The sequence below is a fragment of the Schistocerca cancellata genome, chromosome 3 (assembly GCF_023864275.1).
Source record: "Schistocerca cancellata isolate TAMUIC-IGC-003103 chromosome 3, iqSchCanc2.1, whole genome shotgun sequence".
Taxonomy (NCBI): domain Eukaryota; kingdom Metazoa; phylum Arthropoda; class Insecta; order Orthoptera; family Acrididae; genus Schistocerca; species Schistocerca cancellata.
In genome coordinates this window covers 37254604-37279586 of record NC_064628.1, presented here as the reverse complement: position 1 = coordinate 37279586, position 24983 = coordinate 37254604, and the positions used below count along the sequence as shown (strand labels likewise).

At 39.7% G+C, this 24983-nt stretch overlaps 1 protein-coding gene across 2 annotated transcripts in view; it reads left to right on the top strand.

Annotated features, from left to right (window-relative positions):
* LOC126176861 (WD repeat-containing protein 19) overlaps nt 1-24983 on the top strand; it is a 355977-nt gene that overhangs the window by 144798 nt on the left and 186196 nt on the right. For both annotated transcript variants that reach the window (XM_049924048.1, XM_049924049.1), the window contains exon 7: nt 15339-15585. In XM_049924048.1, coding sequence (XP_049780005.1) covers nt 15339-15585 — 247 coding nt within the window. The remainder of the gene's footprint in view (nt 1-15338; nt 15586-24983) is intronic.

Below are 24983 nucleotides of genomic sequence, written 5' to 3'. Positions count from 1 at the left end.
CTAAGCGACCCATGAATAGAGAGAATAAATGAGAACGCAACCAAAGACAGGCTGAGATCAGCATGTTGTTGTTGTTGTTGTGGTTCTCAGTCCAAAGACTGGTTTGTTGCAGCTCTCTATGCTGCTGTATGCTGCAGGAGCCTTGTCATCTCTGAATAACTACTGCAATCTATGTCCTTCTGAATCTGCTTACTATATTCATCTCTTCATCTCCTTCTATGGTTTTTACCCCTCACACTTACTCCCAATACTAAAGCGGTGATTCCTTGATGTTTCAGACTGCATCTTATCTACTGATCCCTTCTTTTAGTCAAGTAGTGGCAACAAACTTCTTGTCTCCCCAGTTCTAGTCAGTACCTCCTCATTAGTTATGTGATCTATCCGTCTAATCTTCAGCATTATTATGTAGCACCACATTCCAAAACCTTCTATTCTTGTCTCTTCTAAACTGTTTATTATCCATGTGTCAGTTCCATACATGGCTACACTCCAGACAAATTACCTTCAGAAATGATTTTTTTTTTTTTTTTGCCATCGCCAGTCTGTATATTATATCCTTTCTACTTCTGCCATCATCAGTTATTTTGCAACAGCAACATATACTTATAAAAAGACATACAGTGTCGAAAATAGTTATGAATTTGCAAGGGATATTAAAGATGTACCAGTCATAACTGGAGCTACATTGGCTTGTTTTGACATTGTTAACTTAAATACCAATTTCCCAGTAAGTGATACATTGGAGGTTATGAGAAAGAACTTGCTAGAAGTCAAGAAGATTAGTCAAGGGAAAAGAGTAGAATTTCTGAAAATTTTAGAACTTTTATTGTCATTTAATTATTTTAAATTTAATGATGATATTTTTTATCAAAAGGATTACAACAGATACTGGTTTGCGAGGTACTTTAGTTGAGATCTTCAGGGAAAAAATACTTACGTTTGTGAAAAAATTGTGTATTACAGACGCTATGTAGACAATATCGTACTATTGTACAAAGTTGATGGTGACTAGTCCTGTTGGTGATTTTGCTTCAGCTAATTGAACTTAGTTAGCTACTCCACAGTTTTACTGCTTGTAACAGATCTGAAGATGGCAGTGGCTGAATGAGGTAATTGTGTTATGTACAATTTTTGTGATCAGTATGGACCATTACAAATAAAGACCTTTTCCATTGCTGCTACATAAAATAGTCAGGCTTTTCTTCTGTTAATGTCTAATATATTATGATAAAATTGGTGTTACATTTCTCCCAATGAAGCTAATTAAGGGTATGATAACTTTCTCCAATCAATCTAGAAAAACTATTAACAATAAAAAAGGAAAGAGCACTGTCTAAGTGGCGTCAGGCTGCATTAGTTGCTCAACTCACACCGAAAAAAATTCGGCAAGAATTGAATCCTTGTGAAAGAGAAAATTAAATATTTAAATAATAGTCCATTAAAACAGATCATAGTCAAATTAGACATTACCTGTGATTGTGCCAGTTACTGTCAACAATTTGTGACACTACACTATTACACACTACGATTAAGTTTAATAAGAGCACACAGACAGTTTTGTCTCTACTGGTGACATAGGGCACCCCATGCTGATGCTACCAGTTTGTTTATAATAATTGGCACTGAAGAGAGAGAGAAGGTAGATGTGTGGACAAATTTGAAGATGTCGGTCATTGTGATGTTGAATTTATTCTTGATCATCTTGAGGGAAACAGCAAGCGGCAAGCTAGTGTCAAAGGAGACCATAAAGTCTTTGCTATGAAAGCAGCTATTGAATGGAATATACAGAGTTCTTAATGTAGTGCTGACTTTTACTGACATCGGTGCTTAATATTGCCATTAGATTTTTGGCCATCTGGCACATAGATCACCTAAGTTGCTTACAGTAAGCCACAGTTATCTTCTTTATACAGTATACTTACTGCTTGGATTTACTGAATAATAGTTTTTTACTTTGTCTGTATTTATCAAAAGGTAATTCTGTAAAGACAACAGGAAATTAATGTGAAAAAAATAGGTCTTGTGGTATACCATCATTGAAATTGTCGTAGCGGCCCCATATCAGTTTGAGGGCCCACACAACAGACAAGCAAGATGGGCTGCCGACTTCCCTTCAAGATCTCAGATTGAAACATCGCCAGTGGATGTAAACAGTAACAGGCTTTGCGAATAAACACGGAACTACAAGCCAGAATACATGTGATAGTGTTCCCCCAGTTGGAACTCATGTGACTCATGTAGCACTTCGCCGACTTGGTATTATAAGCACACCCGAACAGTTAGACCGCCTGTGTTTACCTGCCGTGAGGACAGCTCTGGCTAGTACTTTTACCAGCTCTAGCATAGTATACACTCGCCATAGTGTTCAGTAGCATGTTGTGTCTTGTAATTGGTAGAGTAGATTTTGGTCTTTATTTTCTTTCATTGTCTTTTATTCTTATCTGGTTTTGCCGCCACAAGAATTGTGGTTTTTTTTCCCTTGATCTCGTATTTGAAAATTAGTGCATGCCAAGAAGGCGTTTTTTTTAAATTAGTGTGTTCAGAGTTGACTGTTTGTTCTTTCCTGCCAATTGCAGGACACTATGTCATGTCCTGACATAGGTGGGAGAGGGAAGAAAAGGGGTTACTGGTCAGTGTGCGCTCCCAAGTAGTACAGAGCAGAAGACAGAAGGACAATTCACAGTGAAGGCATTTTATTGTTTTCTTCTATCTGAGCCAACACTGGTACAGACATTTACTAGAAATGCAGATGGTGAGACTTGGTAAGGAACTCATTGTGGAGACTCTTGGACCAACAGGGTTTTGAAGTAGTTGTTTATTCCAGACAGGACTAACTAATACACTGGAGGCTAGTTCTAGGTTTAGAAAAAGTGTGAATAATGCTGTTACTACAGAAGCCAGTGCAGAAGTCCCAGGAGTGGATGCTAATCACAGTAGCAAACACTAAGAGCATCTTAAGGCAACAACTTAGTTGCAAAACAAAACATACTGATTGTGACACTGTTCACTGAGGCACTCCAAGAGAGAGAACAGACTTATGCTGAGCTGGACCGAGGCTGGAGTCGACGGATGTGGATTCGGCGCCCAGATTGTCTGACTGAGAACTCTGCCAAAATGTGGAATCTAGGGGTTTTAAAAAGTCACGAGGGGGCACTGTTTTTCCCACTTAAAGCCACCCAGCCAATCCCGTAGGTCTCTTTCAGGTGCCTGCCAATCAGGGTTTAGTTAGGTTCGCTCTACTGCTCGTAAGGCGGGGATGTTAATGCAGTTGCACTAATTAAGTCTGTATTTGGTATCAACATTGTTCAGCTGAAAGCTAAACGGAACTGCTCTGCCAAATAAGGCTTGCAACATTATTGTTATACATCATTTCGTCCCGCCCCTCGGGCTCCCTGGAGTAGGGAGTGCTAGGTCAACAGTTTTTGGTGTTTTTGCTCTCTTTCTAACCCTTTTGAGCCTACTGACATTGCTGTTCTCAGGGCTGGTATCAAGCTGGCTTTTTACGCTACAACGTGCCTGCTGGTTACCAAGTTCTATGGTGGCTACGACAGCGTCTAGACGACATATGAAGTAACATGTTAATTCCTTAAGAGGAACTAACGCCCTGGGACCGTGTCTGGGGGTGTCTGCATTTTCGCAAGGCTCTCCCCTTATGGTTTACTTCATGTAACAATATCTCTCCTAGTTTCGTCTGCTCTCAGCAATGCTTCTGCTTCCGCACCTTGGAACACCTGCCCTCCTTTCTCACAGCTTCAAGATAACACTACAGTAGCAAGAAATAATCAATATATTACAACTACAGTTATTGGCGATGAGGATAAAACTTTCATTTTCGAATGAAATGGCCTACTCAGAGGAACTTCTTCAGTCCTTGGTGGAAACTCTACAGCAGATTCAGGCAGCGCACGCAAGGTCAGAACTTTGCTGTCACTCCTCAGCATTGCAAGAGGTAGCTCATAGAGTTGATTCAATCGCAGGTAAATTGAACTCTTTGCATGTGGCTCCACCGATGTTTCCAGTTTTCGATAGGTCAACGTTTACTGGCACATGGGATTCACGATGAAAATCAAAGTGAGGGGTGTTTTTTTGCAACGGTCGGTCCACAGGTGTATTGTTTAATTCTGCATGTGAACCCTGAGCAGTCCCCTCGCAATCTCTCACTTACCCATATTAGGAGCTGTCTTTTTGTGTACTTTGACGCACAAATACACGTCACCTCTGCCCATCAGACTTTCTTTTCTTGTTGAAAGTCCCCAGGTCAGACACATCAGGAATGGATTACGATGCTCCAGGGTATTTTCCACGATTGTAAATTCCGGTGCGCCAACATTACCTGCAAGCAGTCTTATGCCTCTTTGTTGATTCGCAATATAGTGGTGCTTCATGCACCAGATGAAGGTCATTTGGCTGTTACAGGACCATTCCTTGACACCTGTCTGCCGATCATTCATATGTTTGAACAGTCTTACCGGCTACAATTGCCACATCTTGATCCGGCTGTTTTTGCAGCTTGCCAGTTGCGTAGCACCGAGTAGGAGTCTCTTCGATCCATTGGTCTATCCCGAGACAGAATGTCTTTCACCAGGTTTCCATCCTGTCATACTGTTTCCGGAATCACCAGCAGTCGGAGTGCCCCTACTGACGAGCAAGGTGCATGACTTGCAGCTGAGTGGGCTATATTGCCGTGGTGTGTCAGGCTTCGCAGAAATATCACGTAGATGCGACACTTCCTGGGTACCCACAGGCTTGTCACGAATTGTCACGTCAGGACCTGGAAGCCTTGCATTCCATTGACAGCCAAGTATTCTCCATCATTTCCCAGTCAGGTGCCCGTTTTCTTATTACCTTGGAGGTCATGCATATTCCGGTGGTCTTCCAAATTGACACGGCCTCATCCATTTCTGTTGTGGATGGTGCCACATACCAACGCTTGGGCTTGCCGGCTTTATCCCTGTACACTCACGCCTTGTGCAGTTTCAGTAAACACCCTATATCAGTCGACGGCGTTTTTTTCCACATCAACCTCTTACAACGGTTGTTCCTTCACCGCTCATTTTTTGGTGGGCAGATCCTCCAGTGCTACTAACCTTCTGGGTGTGGACATTTTTGATTGTCTGGGTTTGTCAGTGCAGGATGCGGTACAGGTGGTTTCGATCCCCTCATTGAATATCCTCCTCGCCCTGTTGCTCAACAAATACGTAGTGTTGTTCTCATCCTCCACATCAGCGGTTGAGCTGCTTCCCACTGCTGTCCCTCTTCTTTCTTTCTTCTTCTTCTTCTTCTTCTTCTTCTTCTTTTTTTTAAAAAAAAAAAGCCCACCCAGCTGGAATTTCGCCTCTTACAAGATAAAGACATCCTTTCTCTCGCTGCACACAGTTGCAGGGCGACACCTATCATGATAGTAGAGAAGCCGAATCGTGCTTTACGCATCTGTGGTGATTTTAAGGTCATGGTCAATTCTTGGTTCGTCATCGATGCATATCCTGTTCTATCGATGGATGAAATACGTGTCTTGTGGGCTCAAGCATTTTCGCCAAAATTGATTTGCATGATGCTTATTAGCAGCTGCCATTGGACGAGGACTCTCAGCAGATCCTAGTCATCAATACCCCGTGTGGCCTTTTCCGGTGCTACTGCCTTCCATTTGGCATTGTCAGCAACCCTGCCATTTTCCAATGTTATTTGGAACACCTCACAAGCCAGGTGCCTGGTGCGGCCAATTATCTGGACGAAGTCATTGTCGGTGGCTCATCTGTGGTGGACCTCGCGGACAAGCTGGATAGGCTGTTTCCAGTATTTTCTGAGGCTAACCTTCATTGCCAAAAAGGAAAGTGTGACTTTTTTTCATGAGAGGACAGTTATCTCGGGTTCACGATTGATGCCTGCAGCCTGCATTCCTCTAAGGAATATGTCGAGGTGATACAAAACCTGCCTCCTCCCTCCAGAGTGAAGCAACTACAATCAGTTCTCAGTCAAATCAAATATTATCAGTGTTGTTTACTCCACGCCGCTGAGATTTTGGAACCCCTGACAGGGATATTGCGCAAGGGTGCATGTTGGGTTTGGGACACGACATGTGAGAAGGCTTTCACATGTTCATGTCAGCTCTCTCCCACTCTCTTTGTCTGGCCACTTACAATCCTTTCCTGCCCCTCATCGCCGCCGCAGATGCATTGGACTATGGCTCGGGTGCTGTCCTCTCGCAAGTGCTCGATGGTGTTGAGAGGCTGGTGGCTTTTGCATCCAGAAAATTAACTGACGCTCAAACCAAATATAGTCAAATTGAAAAGTAAGTTTTGGCACTAGTTTTTGCTCTGACAAAACTCTACGACTTCGTGTATGGACGTCATTTCTCTCTGCAGACTGATCACAAGCCTTTGGTGTCTTTGCTTCAGCCAGGTGTCACAGTGCCCACCCAGATTGCGCGCCGCCTTCAGCATAGGGCACTCTTTCTGGCTATGTTTGACTTTGATATTGTCTATCGCACCACTGAACGGCAAGCAAATGCCAATTTTCTGTCCCGGCCGCCTGCCTGGGCAGACCGTGAGTTTGACACGCTCTTCTGTTAGATGCCAATGTGGTCCGGCAGGCCACCACTCAGGATCACACACTGCAAGCTGTCCACCAACAAATCCCTGCAGATTGGCTGACCAGCTGTCGTAGTGTCTGCGATGCAGAGGTCCAGCATTTTTGGGATCAGTGGCACAGTCTCTTTTTTCGCAGTGATGTCATCCTTTTGCATAGTGATTCAGAGTTCCCCAGGAGGTCATACTGCATGGATTGCACCGCTGTATCCTCGACCTCCTCCACGCTGGCCATTGGGGCATTGTCCTCACCATACAGTTGGATCACCGATACCTTTATTGGTGTGGTTTGGATAAAGACATTGCCTCACTCGTGTCAGCCTGCACCATGTGCCAAACAGGTGAGGCAGCGCACCCACATGAGTATTTTTCATGGTCGGATGTAGTTGCTTCGTGGGAACGTCTCCATTTGGATTTCACGGGGCCGTTTCATGATTTCCTGTGGCTCAACTCCAGGCCTGGATTCCTTTGTCTCCCGCATGGTGAACATCACTTCTGCTGAGACTATCAAAATTCGACTCTGGGTCGGGATACCCTTATGTTTTCTGCTTGATGAACACCATTTCTGCTGAGACTATCAAAATTCCCTGGTGCCTCTTTGCTGTTTAGGGACTTCCCAAAATGATCATTATGAATAATGGTCCACAGTTTACTTGACCGAGTTTAAGCAATTCTCTACTGCCAATGGAATTTCCCTCGTCCATACCCCCCATTTCACCCTGTGTCAAACTGCTGGGCAGAACGTTTTGTGCAGATGTTCAAGACCCAGCTCAATAAGCTACTGCGCCATCACCTGCTGGAGGGTGCCAAGGTTCTTTTTTTGTCAACATACTGCGCCGCCCCTCCTGCCAGTGAAAGCACAGTCTAGATACTTCACGGTCGATCATTCCGCTCTCCCTTATCTGTCCTTGTTCCTGAGGCTTCTCACCCTCCCGCCCGCACTCCAGCACACAGCAGGAGGTCTGGGCGAGGATCTTCTCTCATCCATGGACACGCTGGGCGCCTGCAGTCATCACCAAGCTCTGCAGCTGGGCAATGATGTCTGTCTGGTGGTCTGACAGTTCAGTTGCCTGTCAGCACCTCAACCAGCTCCGCTCCCGTCTGGTGGACGACGACACCCTGGGGGAGCTGCCAGTGCCTGTCACTGGCTGCTCTGTGATGGAATCAGCTGCCGCTGCTGCGTCACAGCCTCTGGCTCATGCCGGCCATGAACCCATTGATGTCAACCAGGATGCTCCTACTCCTATGGACGTTTGTGGTGCTGTGCATTCTTTTTTCCAGGGGGAGAAATGTCGAAGCGGCCCCTTGTCAGTTACAGGGTCTGCACAGCAGATATGCAAGATGGGCTGCCGACCTCCCTTCAAGAGCTCAGATCGAAACATCGCCAGTGGATGTAAACAATAACAGGCTTTCTGAATAAACATGGAACTACTTTGTCAGAAAACCTGTGACAGCAGTTGGAACTCGTGTAGCATTCCGCCAACTTGGCGGTATAAGCATGCCCGGGCAGTCAGACCGGATTGTTTACCTACCGCTAGGACAGCTCCGGCCAGTACTTACACCAGCTGTAGCACAGTATACACTCACTGTAGCATTCAGTAGCATGTTGGTTTAAAAGGGGGAAAGGGACCAAGCTGCTTGGTCATCGGTCCCTAGCATGTTGTATCTTGTAATTGGTAGAGTAGATTTTGGTCTTTATTTTCTTTCATTGTCTTGTATTCGTATCTGGTTTTGCCACCACAAGAATTGTGGGGTTTTCTTTTTGCTCTTGCGTTTGAAAATACTAATTTTCAAACGCATGCCAAGAAAGCTTTTTTTTTTTAAATAAAGTTTGATCAAACTTGACTGTTGGTTCTTTCCTGCTGACCGCAGGACACTAAGAAATATTAATTTAGTTCTTACTTTATTTTCTTGATGATGATGCCTTTGGTTATTTTGGCCTTACGATCTGTCTGCACTGGCGTTGCAGTTAAACATTCTTACACCATATTTCTAATCTTTACCAGATAATGTATGAAATCCACTTTGAATTAATAACATTTAAATTGACTTCTGCAGTACACATGAATCAAATCGCATCAAGATCAACCACAGAATGACTCTCAAAACATTTCCTTTGTTTCTCACAGTGTAATTGTCTATTGTTCAGGTACAGGTTGGCGCACGAAAAACTGGCACCAACTTGTAGACTGCTGATTGTCGCCCTCCAATTGTCATCTGTGTAGACCTTTGCAGTAGCTTATTTATCTAATAATTACATGTTCATCCATTTGTTGTTGAATCTACTGATGGTGGATAACAATTCGTGTGTAATTTGCGAGCAGTGTATATTTGGTACAAGTTTTTTGTGCTCCACCATGTATATATAATCTTAGGAATTCGGCACATCTCCAAAGCAGGGAGGTGATTCATGGAACTTCTATATTTGTGTCCAAGCAGGCATTTTCCCTCATGAGGTTTCTATGATTGCTGCCCTCATCCCTCGACATGTGTAAATAAAAATAGCAACTCCACAAAATATCTGTACCTTTACATCTGATGCCTTAAAGGTTTTAAATAACATTCATCTATAAGCAGACATAAGGATGCATTTCTCTGGAAAGGAGCAAAGTGGATCACCACATATCCTGCCACTTAAACAAACAATCTCATTGTAAATACATCTACTTGCTCTGCTTCCTGTGTATGTTTTTTTACCGTTAAATAGCTTTCTTGAATTAGGGATGAGCTCTATAAACATTAAGAAGTTAATTACATATGTCTTATGGGGAGAGTAATGTGACCCCCTTTTGTACATATCATTATTTTTATCTTCTATTATAGTTGAAGGAATGTGCCTTTACATTTATGAATTGTATTTCATTATCGTGACAGTTAATTGTCACTGATACTGACAGACGGCTCAGTGTTTTCTTGAACTTATTGTTCAGTTAAATCATTTATATATTCTTGGAAGGTTGCAAAAGTGAAAGCTGTTTAATCTGAATCTTTACCTCATTTTAAAATATTTAATCTTATGCCAGTGTCTGAAATTTGTTTTAAACCTGTATACACGTCATTAAACTCTTCATTTATCTCATTTCTAACGAAATCAGATTGTAATTTGCCTTTTAAATGTAGTATCATGAATTAAACCATGGAAAATCCTGAATGCAATAATGACAATATTATGTATAGGATAGATTGCTACTCACCACAGAGTGGAGATGCTGAGTTGTAGACAGCCACAACTTGGACTGCTAAACAAGTAGGAAGTAAGCTCTCAGCCAAATGACTTTCTTCTGAATTAGACCACACACACAGACACACACACACACACACACACACACACACACACATATTCACACAAATACAACTCACACACACATAACCACTGTCTCTGGCTGTCAAGGCCAGACTCTGGCTTTTACACAAATAAGGACTGGAAGACAAGATCAAAGCTGCTATTATTGATTGATCCAGTGAACTGTGTACACATAGGGAACTCTGTGGCAGCAAAAGAAGTTTGCGACTAGTTACAGAATGCATTTTAAGATGATGACCATACGAGGAAGGTCAGATTGCTCCACGAACTTAGAACTACTTGACTCTTAGAACTTGGACGCTTATGTCAACAAGATAATATCGACATTGAATTGATTAAGGAACATTGGGTTTGAGATTGCCGATGAAAGGGTAGACATGTTATTGCTAGTAGGACTGCCTGAAAAATATGAACCCATGATTGTGAGGTTAGATAGCTCAGGCATAACGATTATGTGAGACAGTGTAAAAGTGAAAATCCTTCAGAACATGAAAAGTACATTAGTGTGTCTTACTTCAGAGAAGGAAACAGCTACAGCATTTTATTCTAAGAAGAGAAAGAAGAAACCAGTCATGTGCTACAATTGCCAGAAGATGGGTCACATGGCACCCCAGTGCCACTATAGGTTAATTACAAGAAAAAAAGATATGATGCAAATAGTCCAGAGAGAGAACTGCTGATCAAGGCAAGTCACTCTCCATATATCACTCTTTGAGACTAATGAGTAATAAAGAACCAGAATTTATATTAGGTTCAGGAGCATCAATGCATATTATTAGAGACATAGCAGCTCTTTATGATGTCAGTAATAAAATACATATTGGTATATTCACAGTGGATGGTTCCAAGTAACAGTGTTAGCTAGCTGGGAAAGTTGATCTTAAGACAGTTGTGAATTGAGAACAAGAAAATATTACAACACATGATGTTTACTATGTAAAAGATGTTGCAACTAACTTGTTATCTGGAAATGAAATAGTCAAGAAGGGAAACTGAGTAACCTTTGATATAAATGGAGCAAAAATAGTTAACCAGTGGAGGCAAATGAAAGGGGAATTTTGAAGTTAGATTCTGCTAAAGACGTAGGTGAAATTGTGGTATCTTATGCCATAAAAGACTTGGGCACCTAAATAGAAAGGGCAATTGGTTATTAAAGGATATGGTGACAGGAATAGAAGATCGTTGTAAATGTAAAGAAATCACAGCCATGTTTATTTTTTAAGTTCTAAAGATCAAGTGAGTGATATTTTTGAGACCTTTCACAATGTGGATAGAAAAATAAATGGCGAAGAAGATTAAAATTGTCAGAGCTGGTAATGGGACAGAGTATACCAGCCAAAAATTCAAGGAACATTTGAAAGAAGTAGAAATTAAACACCAAACCATTGTTAGATCCAGTCCAGCCCAGAATGGAGTTGCAGAGAGAACAATTAGGGGTATAATTTTTTTGGAAATGAGGCTAGTACAGACCCTGAAACAGTTGAGAGGAAATGGGACCCAAAGTCTAAGAAATATATTTTTGTAGGCTGTTGTGGAGACTCTAGGGGTTACCAACTCACGAATCCTGTGAATAAGAAGATACTGACTAGTAGAAATGTTGTATTCCTTGAGAATAATAAACCAAAATAAAAGAGGATCACCAGGAGAATATAACCCCTTCATTAATGTCATAAAGTTCAAGAAATGCTAATTCTGGAATATAAACAGAAAATGAAGAAGAGGAAGAAGAAGATGGCAATGAACACGCAGGGACATTCTATGAAGATGAAGTTTTAGAGGATGAAGAAGAGGAAGAAAGTATTTTGAGACATTCATTTCATTTACCTAAACCTAATGATTATCCTGATTATGATATCCATATAGCCCAACCTTTTAATGGTAAACCTACAACAGTTGAAGAGGCTATGAGTGTTCTTGAAATCTAAACAATGGAGAGAAGTTGTGGAGATAGGATTAGTCATTGTATCAAAATGAAACTTTCGAACAAGTTCAAATGTCAAAAAGGAAAAATCTGTTACAATCATAACGGGTGTTTCAACGGAAAAAATCTTGAGAGTGCAATGCCAAAATATAAAGCACGACTTTTAGTCAAGGGATGTTCATGAAAAGAAGGGATAGACTAAAGAGAAACGTTTTTGCCAGTGGTAAAATGTGAATCACTTAGATACCTTTTAGACCAGAAAATAAAAGAAAAATTATTAATTCATCAAATGGATGTGAAGGCAGCGTACTTAAATGGGAAATTAGTTGAAGAAATATGTGTGAGCCCACCAGAATAAGCTAAAAAACTCTTCTAGAAAAAGAAAAGAAAGAAAGGGTCACAATAATGGCTATATGGTTGGATGATTTCTTCATTCTAACTAAAGATGAACAACAGATGAACAATTTTAAAAGACAATTATAAACCAGACTTAACTTACATGACTAGGGAGAGGTAAAACACTAATTGATATGAAGATTTTTAAAAATTAGAAGATGGAAGAGCTATGTATAGACCAGTCGTCATACATGAAGACGATTTTGAAAAGTTTGGCACAAGTGCTTGTAAACCCACACCAATGCAAGCAGGAGCCAAGGTAATAACCAATGAAGAAAATATAGAATGCAATTTTAATGTACCGTATTTGGAGGCAATGGGGAGCCTTTTGTATTTGTCACAAACATCGAGGTCTGACATCGTTTATGCCACAAATGCTGTAAGCACATTCTGCAAAAGCCCAAGAGAGGAACATTGGAGAGCTGTTAAAAGAATCTTTAGATAGGTAAAGGGAACAACAGACTATAAATTAAGATATTGTAATATGGGAAATATAAAACTTTAGGACTGTAGTGATGCAGATTGGGGAAGTGAGTTGGAGAGTAACCATTCCATTACTGGGTGTTGTTTTAGATTAATGGGAGTACTTATATCCTGGTCTTGTAAAAGGCAGAAAACAGTAGCCTTGAGCACTGTAGAAGCTTAGTATATGGCTGGATCACACACAATTCAAGAAGCATAGTGGATCAGGACTCTCATAACTGATATAGAGTTTAATATTACTATGGAACCTACCGAGATATTCTGTGACAACAAGGGTGCTATAAACTTAGCCAAAAACAGTGTTACAAGAGCCAGAGCCAAACACATCGTTATAAAGAACCATTTTAAAAGGGATCACATAGAGCAAGGGAATAGTGAAGTAGACTATTTGTGCACAGAAGAGATGTTGGCTGATCTGCTAACCAAACAAGGAGAAATTTCAGAAGATAGTGAGACAATATGGTTTGACTGCTAAAAGTGACATCCGAAACATCTGTTCAAAGGGGGGAATTGAGGATATATGAACAATATATTTCACCTATGAACCTGTGTGTGGCAAAGTGTGGTATATGGAGTATAATAGACCTCTATGACTATGCTTTGTATACTCTGTGGCATTACCTTTTTGACATATTGTACTGCACTGTTCTGTGTAACTATTGATGTCAAAATATAGCTTGCCTTATTTCTGCATTGTTTGTATTCAGAATTACTTACGTTGCTGTGCTAGATCCAACACACTTCCTCTTCATCCTCTTTCAACCCTGCCCTTACTGCCACACCATGTCATTTTTCTTTCTCTTTCCCAATCAAGTAAAGCCTATATCCACTGCTCTCTCCTCCTGTTCATTAAGTCCAACACTTCCTCCACCTTTGCTGTCAGTGTCTGTTTCTCTGTGTATCAAATTTTAGTCTTTGGGAATAGCTGGGTTGTCTTTCACTATTTCCACTCCTTCTGAGGATTGTTCCATGGTTGAAAGCACACATTTTTGCCTCTACTAGCTTGCATGGCCTATCATGGCTGGATTTGTCTCCAGCCTTTTTGGTCCATGAGAGATATTTTATTTCTTCATAACCTTCAACAGCCAGGAGCTGCTGACAAGCATTTCCTGGTCTTGCTCCTGGGGACACACTCTCTAGGGTCAAGGCTTCCCTGAGAGATCTTGAAACATTGAGGACCTACCACAAAAGCTGGAGGAAGAAAGTGAGTTTGAAGAAAGAAATAGAAGAAAAAATATAACAGAAATGTAGGAGGTAGAAAGGAATGAAGGATGAATAAGCCATAGTTAATATATCAAAGAGGTCTCTACTGGTCTAATGGCAACATATTATGAGAACACAGTGTTCTCGACAAAATGTTAATAATAGTCCCAGTAATCTTAATGTGCTGCTTATATATTGTTTCCTTATTTCATATCCAATATCTGTATCCTTGCAATAGGGAGTATATGATTTAATGAGCTACATAAAAGCAGTCCTCTCGAGGGACATGAAAACGGCCGTGAACAAGAACTGGCGATGTCGAAGCATAGAATTTCACATTCCACTACACTTCAAAGCATGAAATGAAGAATCAGGCACGTCAGATTTTTCCATCATGGAGAGGAACGTGGCCAATGAGGTGCACCATCGGTTTTATGTCACAATCAGCACTTAGAAGACGCCATATTGTATGGAACTAAACCCCATATTTGGTGATTTTGTGTTGTTATAGAGTATGTGGTATGAATATAGGCTGTTTGAAAGCACCAGCAGACCGTGGATCTCTTGAAAATGCGTTGTTTTAATTAGAATTTGTTATAAGAAAATTACAGTATTGGTAGTTAAAGTCTTCCCAGTGGTTGATGATTTTAGTGTTATAACTTGTCGGCTATAAAAGTATGTGATTTTAAAGCTACAGCACAATGATGACCTATCAAAAGTGTGTCTGGTACAATGTGTCATAGTTAAATATCAAATAATGAAATTTGTTGGTGCTGCTTTTACACAATATATATCATCTGTGGAGATGGTGCTACCATGTTAAAGCTGTAATGTAGTTGATTACATCTTGATGTTCGCTTTGACAATGCCTGTCTATTATGTCAGAAAGTAAACACAAGTTAAAACTGTAAGTTTTTGCTGCTATGAAACTTTCTGTAATATGCTTTTCATATCTATCTCGTGGTTTTATTGGCTGCCTCATGTTTATATCTTGCTGGCAAAAATTGTTTCATTGATGATGAGCAGCTTTGAAAAAAATCTCTTCTTCCATTCGGATGGAATTATGAAATGAATGCCGATCTTGAAAACTAAGAGATTACTTCAGAATGATGGTAGTGAATACAGCTCCGAGAATATGGATATTGTGCACACACAAACTAACTTTAGAAACTATACTTTAACTATAATCAATTCAGGACCAGTTTAGAAACTCTTAGAACATTACTGAACAAATGTGAAAATATTTAGTTTTCAGTGTTTGAACTGAAACTTTGGTTAAATATCTTCATCCAACAATTCACACAGTGAACACATACAATAAGGAATATAATGTAATTGGATATATATAAAAAAATTGTACCATAAGGAGCTACTGTTTTAAATATTTTATTTATTTGTGTTGTGTTAAGGACATATATGTCTCCTAACATTGAACTGCTTTTGTCAGAGTGAAAGTGCACGATGTGAGCAACCTTCAGGAAACAAGTGCTGTACTCACACTAGAGGATGAGGTCGGGGCCCAACACCTCGCATGGAGTGAGGATGGGCAGCTACTCGCTGTTGCTGCAAAAGGTGGAAATGTATTTGTTTTCCTCAGTCGGCTACCCCAGTTGTCTGCGACCAATGCATGTCGTGTTGCAGTTCTTACTTCCCTCACAGAACTCACTGTCTTTTCTTGTGATGCAGAAGGCAAGGTAAAATATCTTAACTGTTTCATAGTTTTGCAAACTAACACTTTCTACATGCTCTGTCATTGGCAAGCATAATGTAAATAGAAAATTATAAATTTTAAGTAGCCAAATGTTCTGATACATCATGTGTTGCTAAAGGAGGAAATCCATCATTACTCAATCTAATAGCGGAAGAAGCTTGTATCCTAATTGGCTTGAAAATCATAGATAAAATGTGTCAAAACTGTTACTGAATGATATATTTTTTCCACTTGCTTCTCTTTTAAAGGTGCATGCCCAGGGCTTATCTTTGGGTTTTGAGGTCGTTCCTTTTGTCATGTTGCCAATGAATAGATATTTTACATCCTGGATTTTCCATTGTCTGATTTAGCATATGGAATTCAAATACGCCTAGCATAACTGTAGCTGACATAATATGTGGCACATGAACTCACTGTGACACATTTCGTTAATACCTGTGACTACCTGTAAATACCACAAGCAGCCCAATTAGCAGAGACAGCTTCCGTTTGGCAGTTGGGTCATGATGTCATTGTTAGAGCATCAGGCATACTGTAAATCATCATGACAGTATGCTTTTTAATTCATTTGATAATTCATGTATCATTAATTTGGGCCGAAGTTCAGTTTAATATGTGGTTAAGAGCATTAGAAAAAAGAATGGAATCAATCACAGAGCATCAGTCCTGTGTGCAGGATAATCATGCTTGTAATACATTGATTAAACTGGGATGAGGTGGGGATAAAAAATTACCAAGTGAAAATTCAGTGAAATCTTACAATTGTGCTTATCATACAAAGAGATGGTATCTGGGGAATATGAATCTAGGCACCACGTACTTAGATACTTCTGAAAATAAGTTAACCATGTTGTCCCACACTAAGACAATTGTGCAACAAGAGTGGCTCATCGTCAGAAGAGAGTACATGTTCCGGATTTCCTGCAGACTCAGTTTTGCTGTGGTACAGATAACAAGTGTGTGACAGGGTGTGATTGAAATGATATGGTAGCTTAGAAATATACGCTAAAGTTGAAGAACATGGGACAGTATGATTATTGCTAGCAAAATGTCTAAATTGTACACAGAGTCACCATGAAATTTGGTGGTACATGGACCAAATACGAGCTCGCATCTAGCCATAGTGAAATCGTGTCACCAATTTGACCAAGGCCACACAGACATAGATGGTGCTGATCTGAAAGTCCACATCTTACATCATGTTATTTCCATCTTTTTGGCAAGCTGAAAGAACATTGAGTGGATCTGTGACCAAGGAGTGGTTTTCTGTTGTCAGTGGATTGAATTATTGGTGGAAAGTTCGGTCCATTGCTCACGAAGGCTTGGTGACTGTTGGAAAATAGTGCCATGTATCTGTGTCACATTTAAGTATAGTGCAGTTTTCCTTAACAGTTACTTGGCATGCCACAATAATATGTAACTTACTTTTTGAAGTCTCTTCATGTAAAATATAATACAATTTTTTTAGTATCGGTGCTGTTATTTATTCATATTAGTTAAAATGTGGTTTTCTGTGGGAATCTAGGTTCTGAATCTAGTGCTTTCACCTTGTGCCTCAATTGAAATAATTCTGTTATGAAGTAAACTGTATCTAAAAAGTTTCCAAAACCAAATAGATCAGTGCTTATCTATCAGGTTTGATGTGATTATCTCTTGGGAGATATCCCCCTCAAACCTTTTTCTTTCACTGTGAATAAAAGGTGCATCTGGTGGCAAATATATAAACAGTGACAGAGTTAGATGAAATTTTGGAAAGATAGAGGAAATTTCAGGCAGTTATGTGTAAGCCATATTGTTGCATCAGAACCAACACTTAATATGTGAACATTTAGATTAGAGAACCAAAGAACTTTTGTTGAGGGGCTGTGAGTCAGATATCAAAATCAAGTTCTTGCTATTGATCTTCGACTGTGGAGAGTGGTGAAATATGAATATAAAATTAGGAACACATTACAGTGAAAGCAGGGAAGGTAAATAGTACAAAGAAAATAGCACGTCAACATCCAGAGCCACTGATGAGGAGAAGCAAACATACACTGATGAGCTAAACCATCATGGCAATGTATTGGTCCACCTTTGGAATGGAATACAGGTGTGATTCTGCATAGCATGGATTCAACAAACTCCTTTGTACATTTCCAGAGGTATGTGGCAACAGATGTATGTATTCCCATAAATTACAGGCCAGTGTTTCATTCCATGGAGGCCCAGATGATTGTCCCCCTAGACATTATACTGCCCCCACTGGTCTGCCATGCAGGTTTCAAACAGTGGTTCACCTGTATATGACCCTCAGTCTAGTGTAACAAGAAACATGATTATTCTAACCAGGAAATACATTTGCATTGATCCTTTGTCCTATCTTAACGAGAACATGTTTGGGTCAGTTGCTGTGGAGCCTCATTTTCAACAATGTGCTCTTAATAGCATGCTTCAAAACACTGGTGCCTGCACCAACATTGTACTGTGTCATCAGATCCACCACAAATCTCCGCCTATTCTGCTTTACAGAGCAGGCAAGCCTCCAACCTCTGTCTTCATTACATGATGAGGCATGGACATGCGGCACCTTGTTGTATTCCTGTGGTTTCACAGTCCTTCAACCACTTTCTGTAGAGGCTCACAATAGTAGCATTCAAGCAGCTTACCAGCTTCACTGTTTCTGAGATGCGTGTCCTAAAGTGCCAGGCCATAACAATCTGTCCTTTGTCAGATTCTCTTAGGTCAGTGAATTTCCCCCTTTACAGCCTATATTGTTATCAGAATGATTCTCCAATCATGTGTGCTGTGCTTATATACATTTTTTACTGTGTCATGTGCCCATAAGACTACTGGATGGCATTCAATCTCATGGTGGTAATGGTCAAAATGTTGTGGTTAGTCAGTTTATTTTGAGTGGTTTTTTATAAATGCAGTGAACTAGTATGTCCTGTGTCCTGTTCGTAGTTTGTTCACTGTTACTACATTTCCTTTGAATCATTTCTTTGAGAACAGTCATGTGATTTCAAAAATTTGTTGCCATGGGAGAAAATAAGATATAATTTGGACACTGATTAACTTTACCAAATTTTAACTGAGTGTCTAGATTTTGTAGTCGGGTGAACCACATGAGAAAGCCTCACAGACCAAGTGTAGTGCATTTGGTTGTTCTTATCATTAAAATTTAATTTCAGTTCTGCATGTATGTGTTCTGGTTCATTTTTTAAATCAGTTTGAAGCCCTTCTAAATCTACTGTCTCCTTTGCTGTGCACTGTATTTTTCTTGGTTGAAAATTTAGAGTTATCTTTCCCTCATTCTAGTAATCTTTATCTCACCTTGAGATAGTGTTTCCTATCATTCTACTTCACCCAGGAAAGAAGATGTTAACCTAGGTTTATGTCATCAATTAATAGGTTTTCTATAACTTTTTATTGAGTTGTCCATCATTATTGCTTTATTTCCTTTTGCTAATGCTATGCACTCTGTGGCATCTACTTCTCTTAAGGGACTGCAGTGGAACCCCACTTTTACACTTTCCAAGGGTCTTCAAAAATGTGGTGTAAAATGTGGAAAATTACATTTTAAGCTGTAAAAATTATGTATAGGATACCCCCTTGCATTTTTGCACTTTATGTATGATATATGCACATAACAGGCATGAAAACATTTGTCAGGTCTGTGTTTATTATCTAATAGAGATTTATTATCTAATAAAAACTGCTGAAGTAACTGGAATCGATAACTTTCTGGGGAGTAGTAATGTTTGACTCAATTTCATGTGCCATAATTGAGGTTTTTGAAAGCCTGCAACGTTTATCCATTTTTTAAGTAATGAAATACTGCTCTAGCATGACACATTTCGAGAATTTTTTTCTCGTTGTCAAGTCAGATACGTACATAAGTATTTTGTGTGGTGTTAGATTATGTGTTATTCTGTATCTCTTGCACTGTAGTTGTCTTTTTGAGGTTATCAGGTACTGCGCCTCCTCAGTTATGTAGAAAACCACACACATGCAAACTATTAGTCACATTGTTTTTTGTGTAACATCACAAAGTATACATATGTAAATACTGCACTTGACCATGAGAATAAATTCTCAAAACATGTTTTGCTCAGCATGAAAAAAAATACGTAACCGGCACTTTTAAATGGTTGTGGTTGGTCATGATATTTCATTTGAACAAACCTAGTTATCCCATCAGCCACCATGCCAAGTAGAGCTTGGCAGTGGCAGGAGGTAATGGCACGATTTGTTCCAACTTTTACACGTTTACTGGTTCAGATCTGCTGAGCAGAATGCCCTGGTGTCAAAAGACTTAACTACTGGACGCCCGACATCATGCCAGTGTCATTTTATCTCCATGAACATTTTTTCGTAATGCACAAATTGCAGGAAAATTATAAATATGTTGACACAAAATCAGGTGCAAATTAACATCGTGGGGCATAGGAAATTTGATGGGAACAATAAAAAAATGTTGTAAATGGTGGGGAAACAATAATTCCGGGAATGTAAAAGCGGGGTTATACTGTATTTGATTTCTGAGATATTTTGTAGCTATTACTGGTTTGGCAGTCTCAGCTTTGGAATTTTATTGATTTGCTACATTTTTATCTTCTTCTTCGCTTGCCTTTTACCATTTTCTGCTACGAGACACTACCACTCCCCACCACCCAGAACAGAATCTGTGTACCCTGTCTTTGTGTTTCTAGAGTAAATCTATGGTCGAGTGTGAGAACGTTTTCTAAACATTTGTGTATTGTGCATCAGAGGTGGAATGTGGGTGCCAGCCCAATATTTACTAGTTGAGTGTGGGAAAAGCAACTAAAATCTACATCCACGCTGGCCATCTCACCAGCCCTTGTCATTAATCTGTGATTCAGTCCACAGCAGGCTCATATCCCTGAATCCCAGAAGCAGCACTTCAGTGCACTCAGCTATCCAGGCAGATCTGTTCTGCTACTTTATGTTACTCTTACAGTGAATTATCTTTTGAATACCATTAAATGTATTTAATATATCTTTGGTCTCTTCAGTGTTTCTCCCAGTATTTGTAAGGATGGTATTTTCAACATGGGTGTCATAATTATATGTCATGTGGATGCGGATTTCTGTAGATGTCAACAGTAATTGTTATCCTGGAGATAAAAGCATGTGCTGTAGCATATATCCACAATAATAATTGCCTTTAGTTAAAAACTAAAGGATAATGTCAGTATTATTATATGCTTATCGACAAATTGTGTTACCTGCAGTCGTAAATAAGAGTGTACGAATCGGCATTGCATGTCTGATGTAATGTTAGCTGAAAACTTGAAGTCTGTGGGCCCAGGTAAAGTTTAAGCCTGTTTCTGCATTTACCTTTTGGCTATGACCAGTTTAGCTGCACCCAATGGACCTGCATCTAGTGATATGTGTTGCCATGACATTATCTTTCGTGCAGTCTGTAAAGCAGGTTCTGGCAGAGAACCCTGGCCACAGGCTACCTAACACGTACTAGTTGCCAAGTTTCTGCTGCCTTCACTTAACACTTTGTAATAACTGACTGACCATGCAGTGTATGCATCAGCACAAACATTTGTGTGAATGCTTTAATGAAATGCACACCATGGACAGAATTCCATGTAAGGTGAAACTAGGTGATTTCACATTATTGCAAAAAGTCCAGTTAAAATCATCACTCAGGAAGAAATTTGCTTATGTGATTCATGACATAAGAAAAACAAATAAATAAGAAAAACAAAGAAATAGGGGCTCATCTTGCATGTAAAAACCTGTATTCATATGTTGGACCCAAAACTGGGACTTCAGATTTGTTAAAATATGCGTGAGGCTAGGCAAAGTAGTATAATTACTTTTTAAATACTAAGAGAGACGTAAATGTTTCTTGAAGTCCCACCAAATTAGAAGGTTTGTGCAACAAAAACTCATGTGTTGTCAGCAAAGACATTTTATCTTTCAAAGCTGCATGTGGAAGTGGATTTCTCGAGATGTCCAGTTCCTTATTGATTGTGCACTGATTGACAAGCAATTTTTATCTCATCCAACCACTATTTTGAGAAATTTAAATGACAACCCCGATCACCTGTTTGGAGCTGTTTCTAGAGGGGCGAGGAATGTTTTCAATTATTTAAGAGAGGCAGTAACAGTCAATTATGTTCATATCATAAATGAACTACATGGGAGGTGACACATTATATTAATTGTGAAGAAGGAAAATGTGTTGTGCACCAGCGATTTCAAGAGAGAGGTTTAAAAAACTGAAGAAAACATTGAACATGAACTGATAAAAATATTATGGTCATTTGATTTATTCAGAACCATGCTAAACATCATGTTTGTTGCCAACAGAGGTCAAAACATTGTAGCAGCACTTGGTCAATATAAGAAACACTCTTGTTCAGCACACAGCCTCAATACTGTGTTGGAGCACTTGACTCCAGGAGATATCAGTGATGAGAATAGTGATGTATGACGATTAATGAATTTTTGTCAAGCTGTCACAACTTTTTTTAAAGGATCTTGCCTTCAGAACTGGCTGCAGCAGTTGTTAAAAGGAGATGTGGACATATGGTGGTACAGCAAACTAGATACGTTTGAGTCAATTACCTTGCAGTGGTACAATGCTCTAGCAACTTTGTCCAACATAAATCAAGACAAATTTAATTGACTCTCTAACATTTTATCACAGCCAGCTCTCGGAAGGCGAACACCTTATTCTTGGCTGGCTAAAAACAAAATAACAACTAACATTCGTGTCCCAACAGGAGAAGAAATGAATAACAATCCCTATGTAACAGTGCACTAGCACCATCTACACTGTCTGGTATGGTAATTGATAGCTGTACCGTGGTGTGTAATGGGTCCTGTCTATGACGTACCTGCATGTAGCAGCATAGTCAGCCTCTGCAATTTCTCAACTTGTAACGTACCTCACTACATGGAGCACATCCACTGGTGCATTGTTCATCACACTGTGAATTCTGCACCTCTACAAAATCATAAGGCTAATGCAGGAACATGAAGGTTTGCCATTAGTAAACAAAGTAACAAAGTTTTGATAAAAATTAAGTGTATTCTTGAGATGTGTTGGCCTCTATAAGACCTTACAAAGTTTCATAAACACTACCACTTTCGTACTGTGCAATTCAGAATCAACTATGATGGCGGCTGTGCGGTTATGCCCCTCAGTGTGATGCTTACGTCACTGGTACTGCCTCCATCTGGTTCAGATTTGTAATGAATCTTGTCACAGTTAAGCTAATCTCAGTTGTTTTCTCCTGACTATAATGCTCTTGTTGCCATGTGAGTCTTCCATACATAATGCCAGGATCTTTTACAAAGGAATGATACAAGACTACACAGTCCTGCCCCAACAAAGTCCCACAACTGACATTAGTTGCGATCTTAACTAACAGGTTATCATTGATCATTGCTTGACTGCAAAAGAGAAATGAAGCAGCAGGAGCAAATGCAGCAAGTGACTTACCGTGTCCAACAGCATCTGTGTTGTTGCACAGAATAAGCTTTGCTAAGTGAACTACATTCATCTATACCTTTGATGTTGTCACACTCCAAATCAAACTTTAGTTCACTGTTATAAAATTCCATAACCTACATGCAAATAACTTCATACACACTGGTTGTGTTTTGAGCAAAATGTGAAACTTATTTATGTGATTTGGGCTAGTGATTCTGATGCACATCCATCCTGGGTGACCCAGAGCTCCAAGTGCATAACTATGGTGTTCCTGTCACCCTTCCCTCTCTTCGTGCCTCTGTAATGTCAGCCACCATCTTTTTCATGAAATTGAATGTGCTAAAGTTTAACTTGTCCTTGTTGACTCCCCAGTACTTGAATTTCAAAATTGTGACTTTATATAATTTTTGTCACCGCTTCCTGCTTTACGCTAATTGTTTCTGACAGAATTATGTTTTCTTTGACAGAGGGCATTGGTAGGACCAGTCTACCTTTTCCAGTGTGGAAAGGTATCTGCCCATGGATACTTCATTTTAGTTTTGTCCATTTCTTCTGGAGCTGTGTTCCTCCGCCTCCTTGTTTGTGCAAGTCACTGCACCCTCACGCTAGCACCTGCCTCTGCTCACTCTGTAAGCATTTGACACTGCTAATAATGCAATCTGTACGGGCTCACTTCAAACACAATATAAAATTGAATGCTGGTTTGCCCCTATTAATTAAACCCTCTATGAATTCTGTTTCATTGCTTGTTCAACATTGTCATTTGCTTCTACAATAATTGATTACTCTTATTTATGGATGTTACAGATTAAAAGTAGCTAGAGTGTGGAATTTGTGCTCATCACATTCCCATGTTTCATGTTGACAAAGAAATACTGGAAGATGTAATAAGCCTTCTGATACCATTTAAAAATGTCTCCCTCCAGATATTTTTAGTATTTTTAGTATTCTCAACAACAACATTTAGCTTCAGACTAACATTTGTGAAATTTTATGAAACTTAATAGTGATGGTATGTTAAGTGCCTCCCTATACTTTTAACACACATGACAGTTATATTAATCTAGAACTAGCTGTTCCAGCTTGTGGACAGTTTTGCTCTCTCTGATCAGTCAAATGGGCCATTACAGCAGAGCCACCCTTCTCTCCCCCATCATGACAAAAAGATGAAAAACACAAAGTTAAATTACAGGAGTCAGCACACTTTGTTACACACCTTCCCAGCCATTGCTTCTTAGGCCTTCAAATCTCTTTCTGTTGCCACCATAATTTATCATTGGTGGTATTAATTTTACCATGTCCTGGTGCGTACCTCCTAGCCCTGAACTTTGAATTATATGTTACTTCCCTACTTAATCACTTGAATCAACTTTGTTGTTCTCTCTCTGTGCCTTCCTTAGATTTTAAGGTCTTGATGATTATCGACCACATAATGCAGTGTGTGTGTAATAAATATTACAATTAATTTTCCCTGTGCAGTAAGAAGTGACAGAGAGCTGTTTCAGTGGATTGGATACTATTCAGCTAGGAGATCAACACAGTTGCCTCCAAGTCTTTGTGATGTGTACATCACACCTGATGGGAAAGTGTGTTTATTGCTTGCATTAAGAGTCAAGATGCAGAAAACAATTGAATGGCATTGTACTGTCTAATTTTGTGCTGAACTGAACAAGTGTGCTATGGAAGCATTTCATATGCTGTGATCCTTCTAAATATAGATTCATGCTGAGAATACATATTTTTGAGTGGCATACAAAACTTAACCCAGTCTGGGAAAATATTGAAGATGGACAGTGTACTGGAAATCTGACACCTCAGACTGATAAATATGTGGCCAAATTGCAAGGTATTTTTGGCTGTGATCACTGATTACATTTGATAGCAGAGTCACTAGATTTAGTGAATTTCTGTGTGCACAG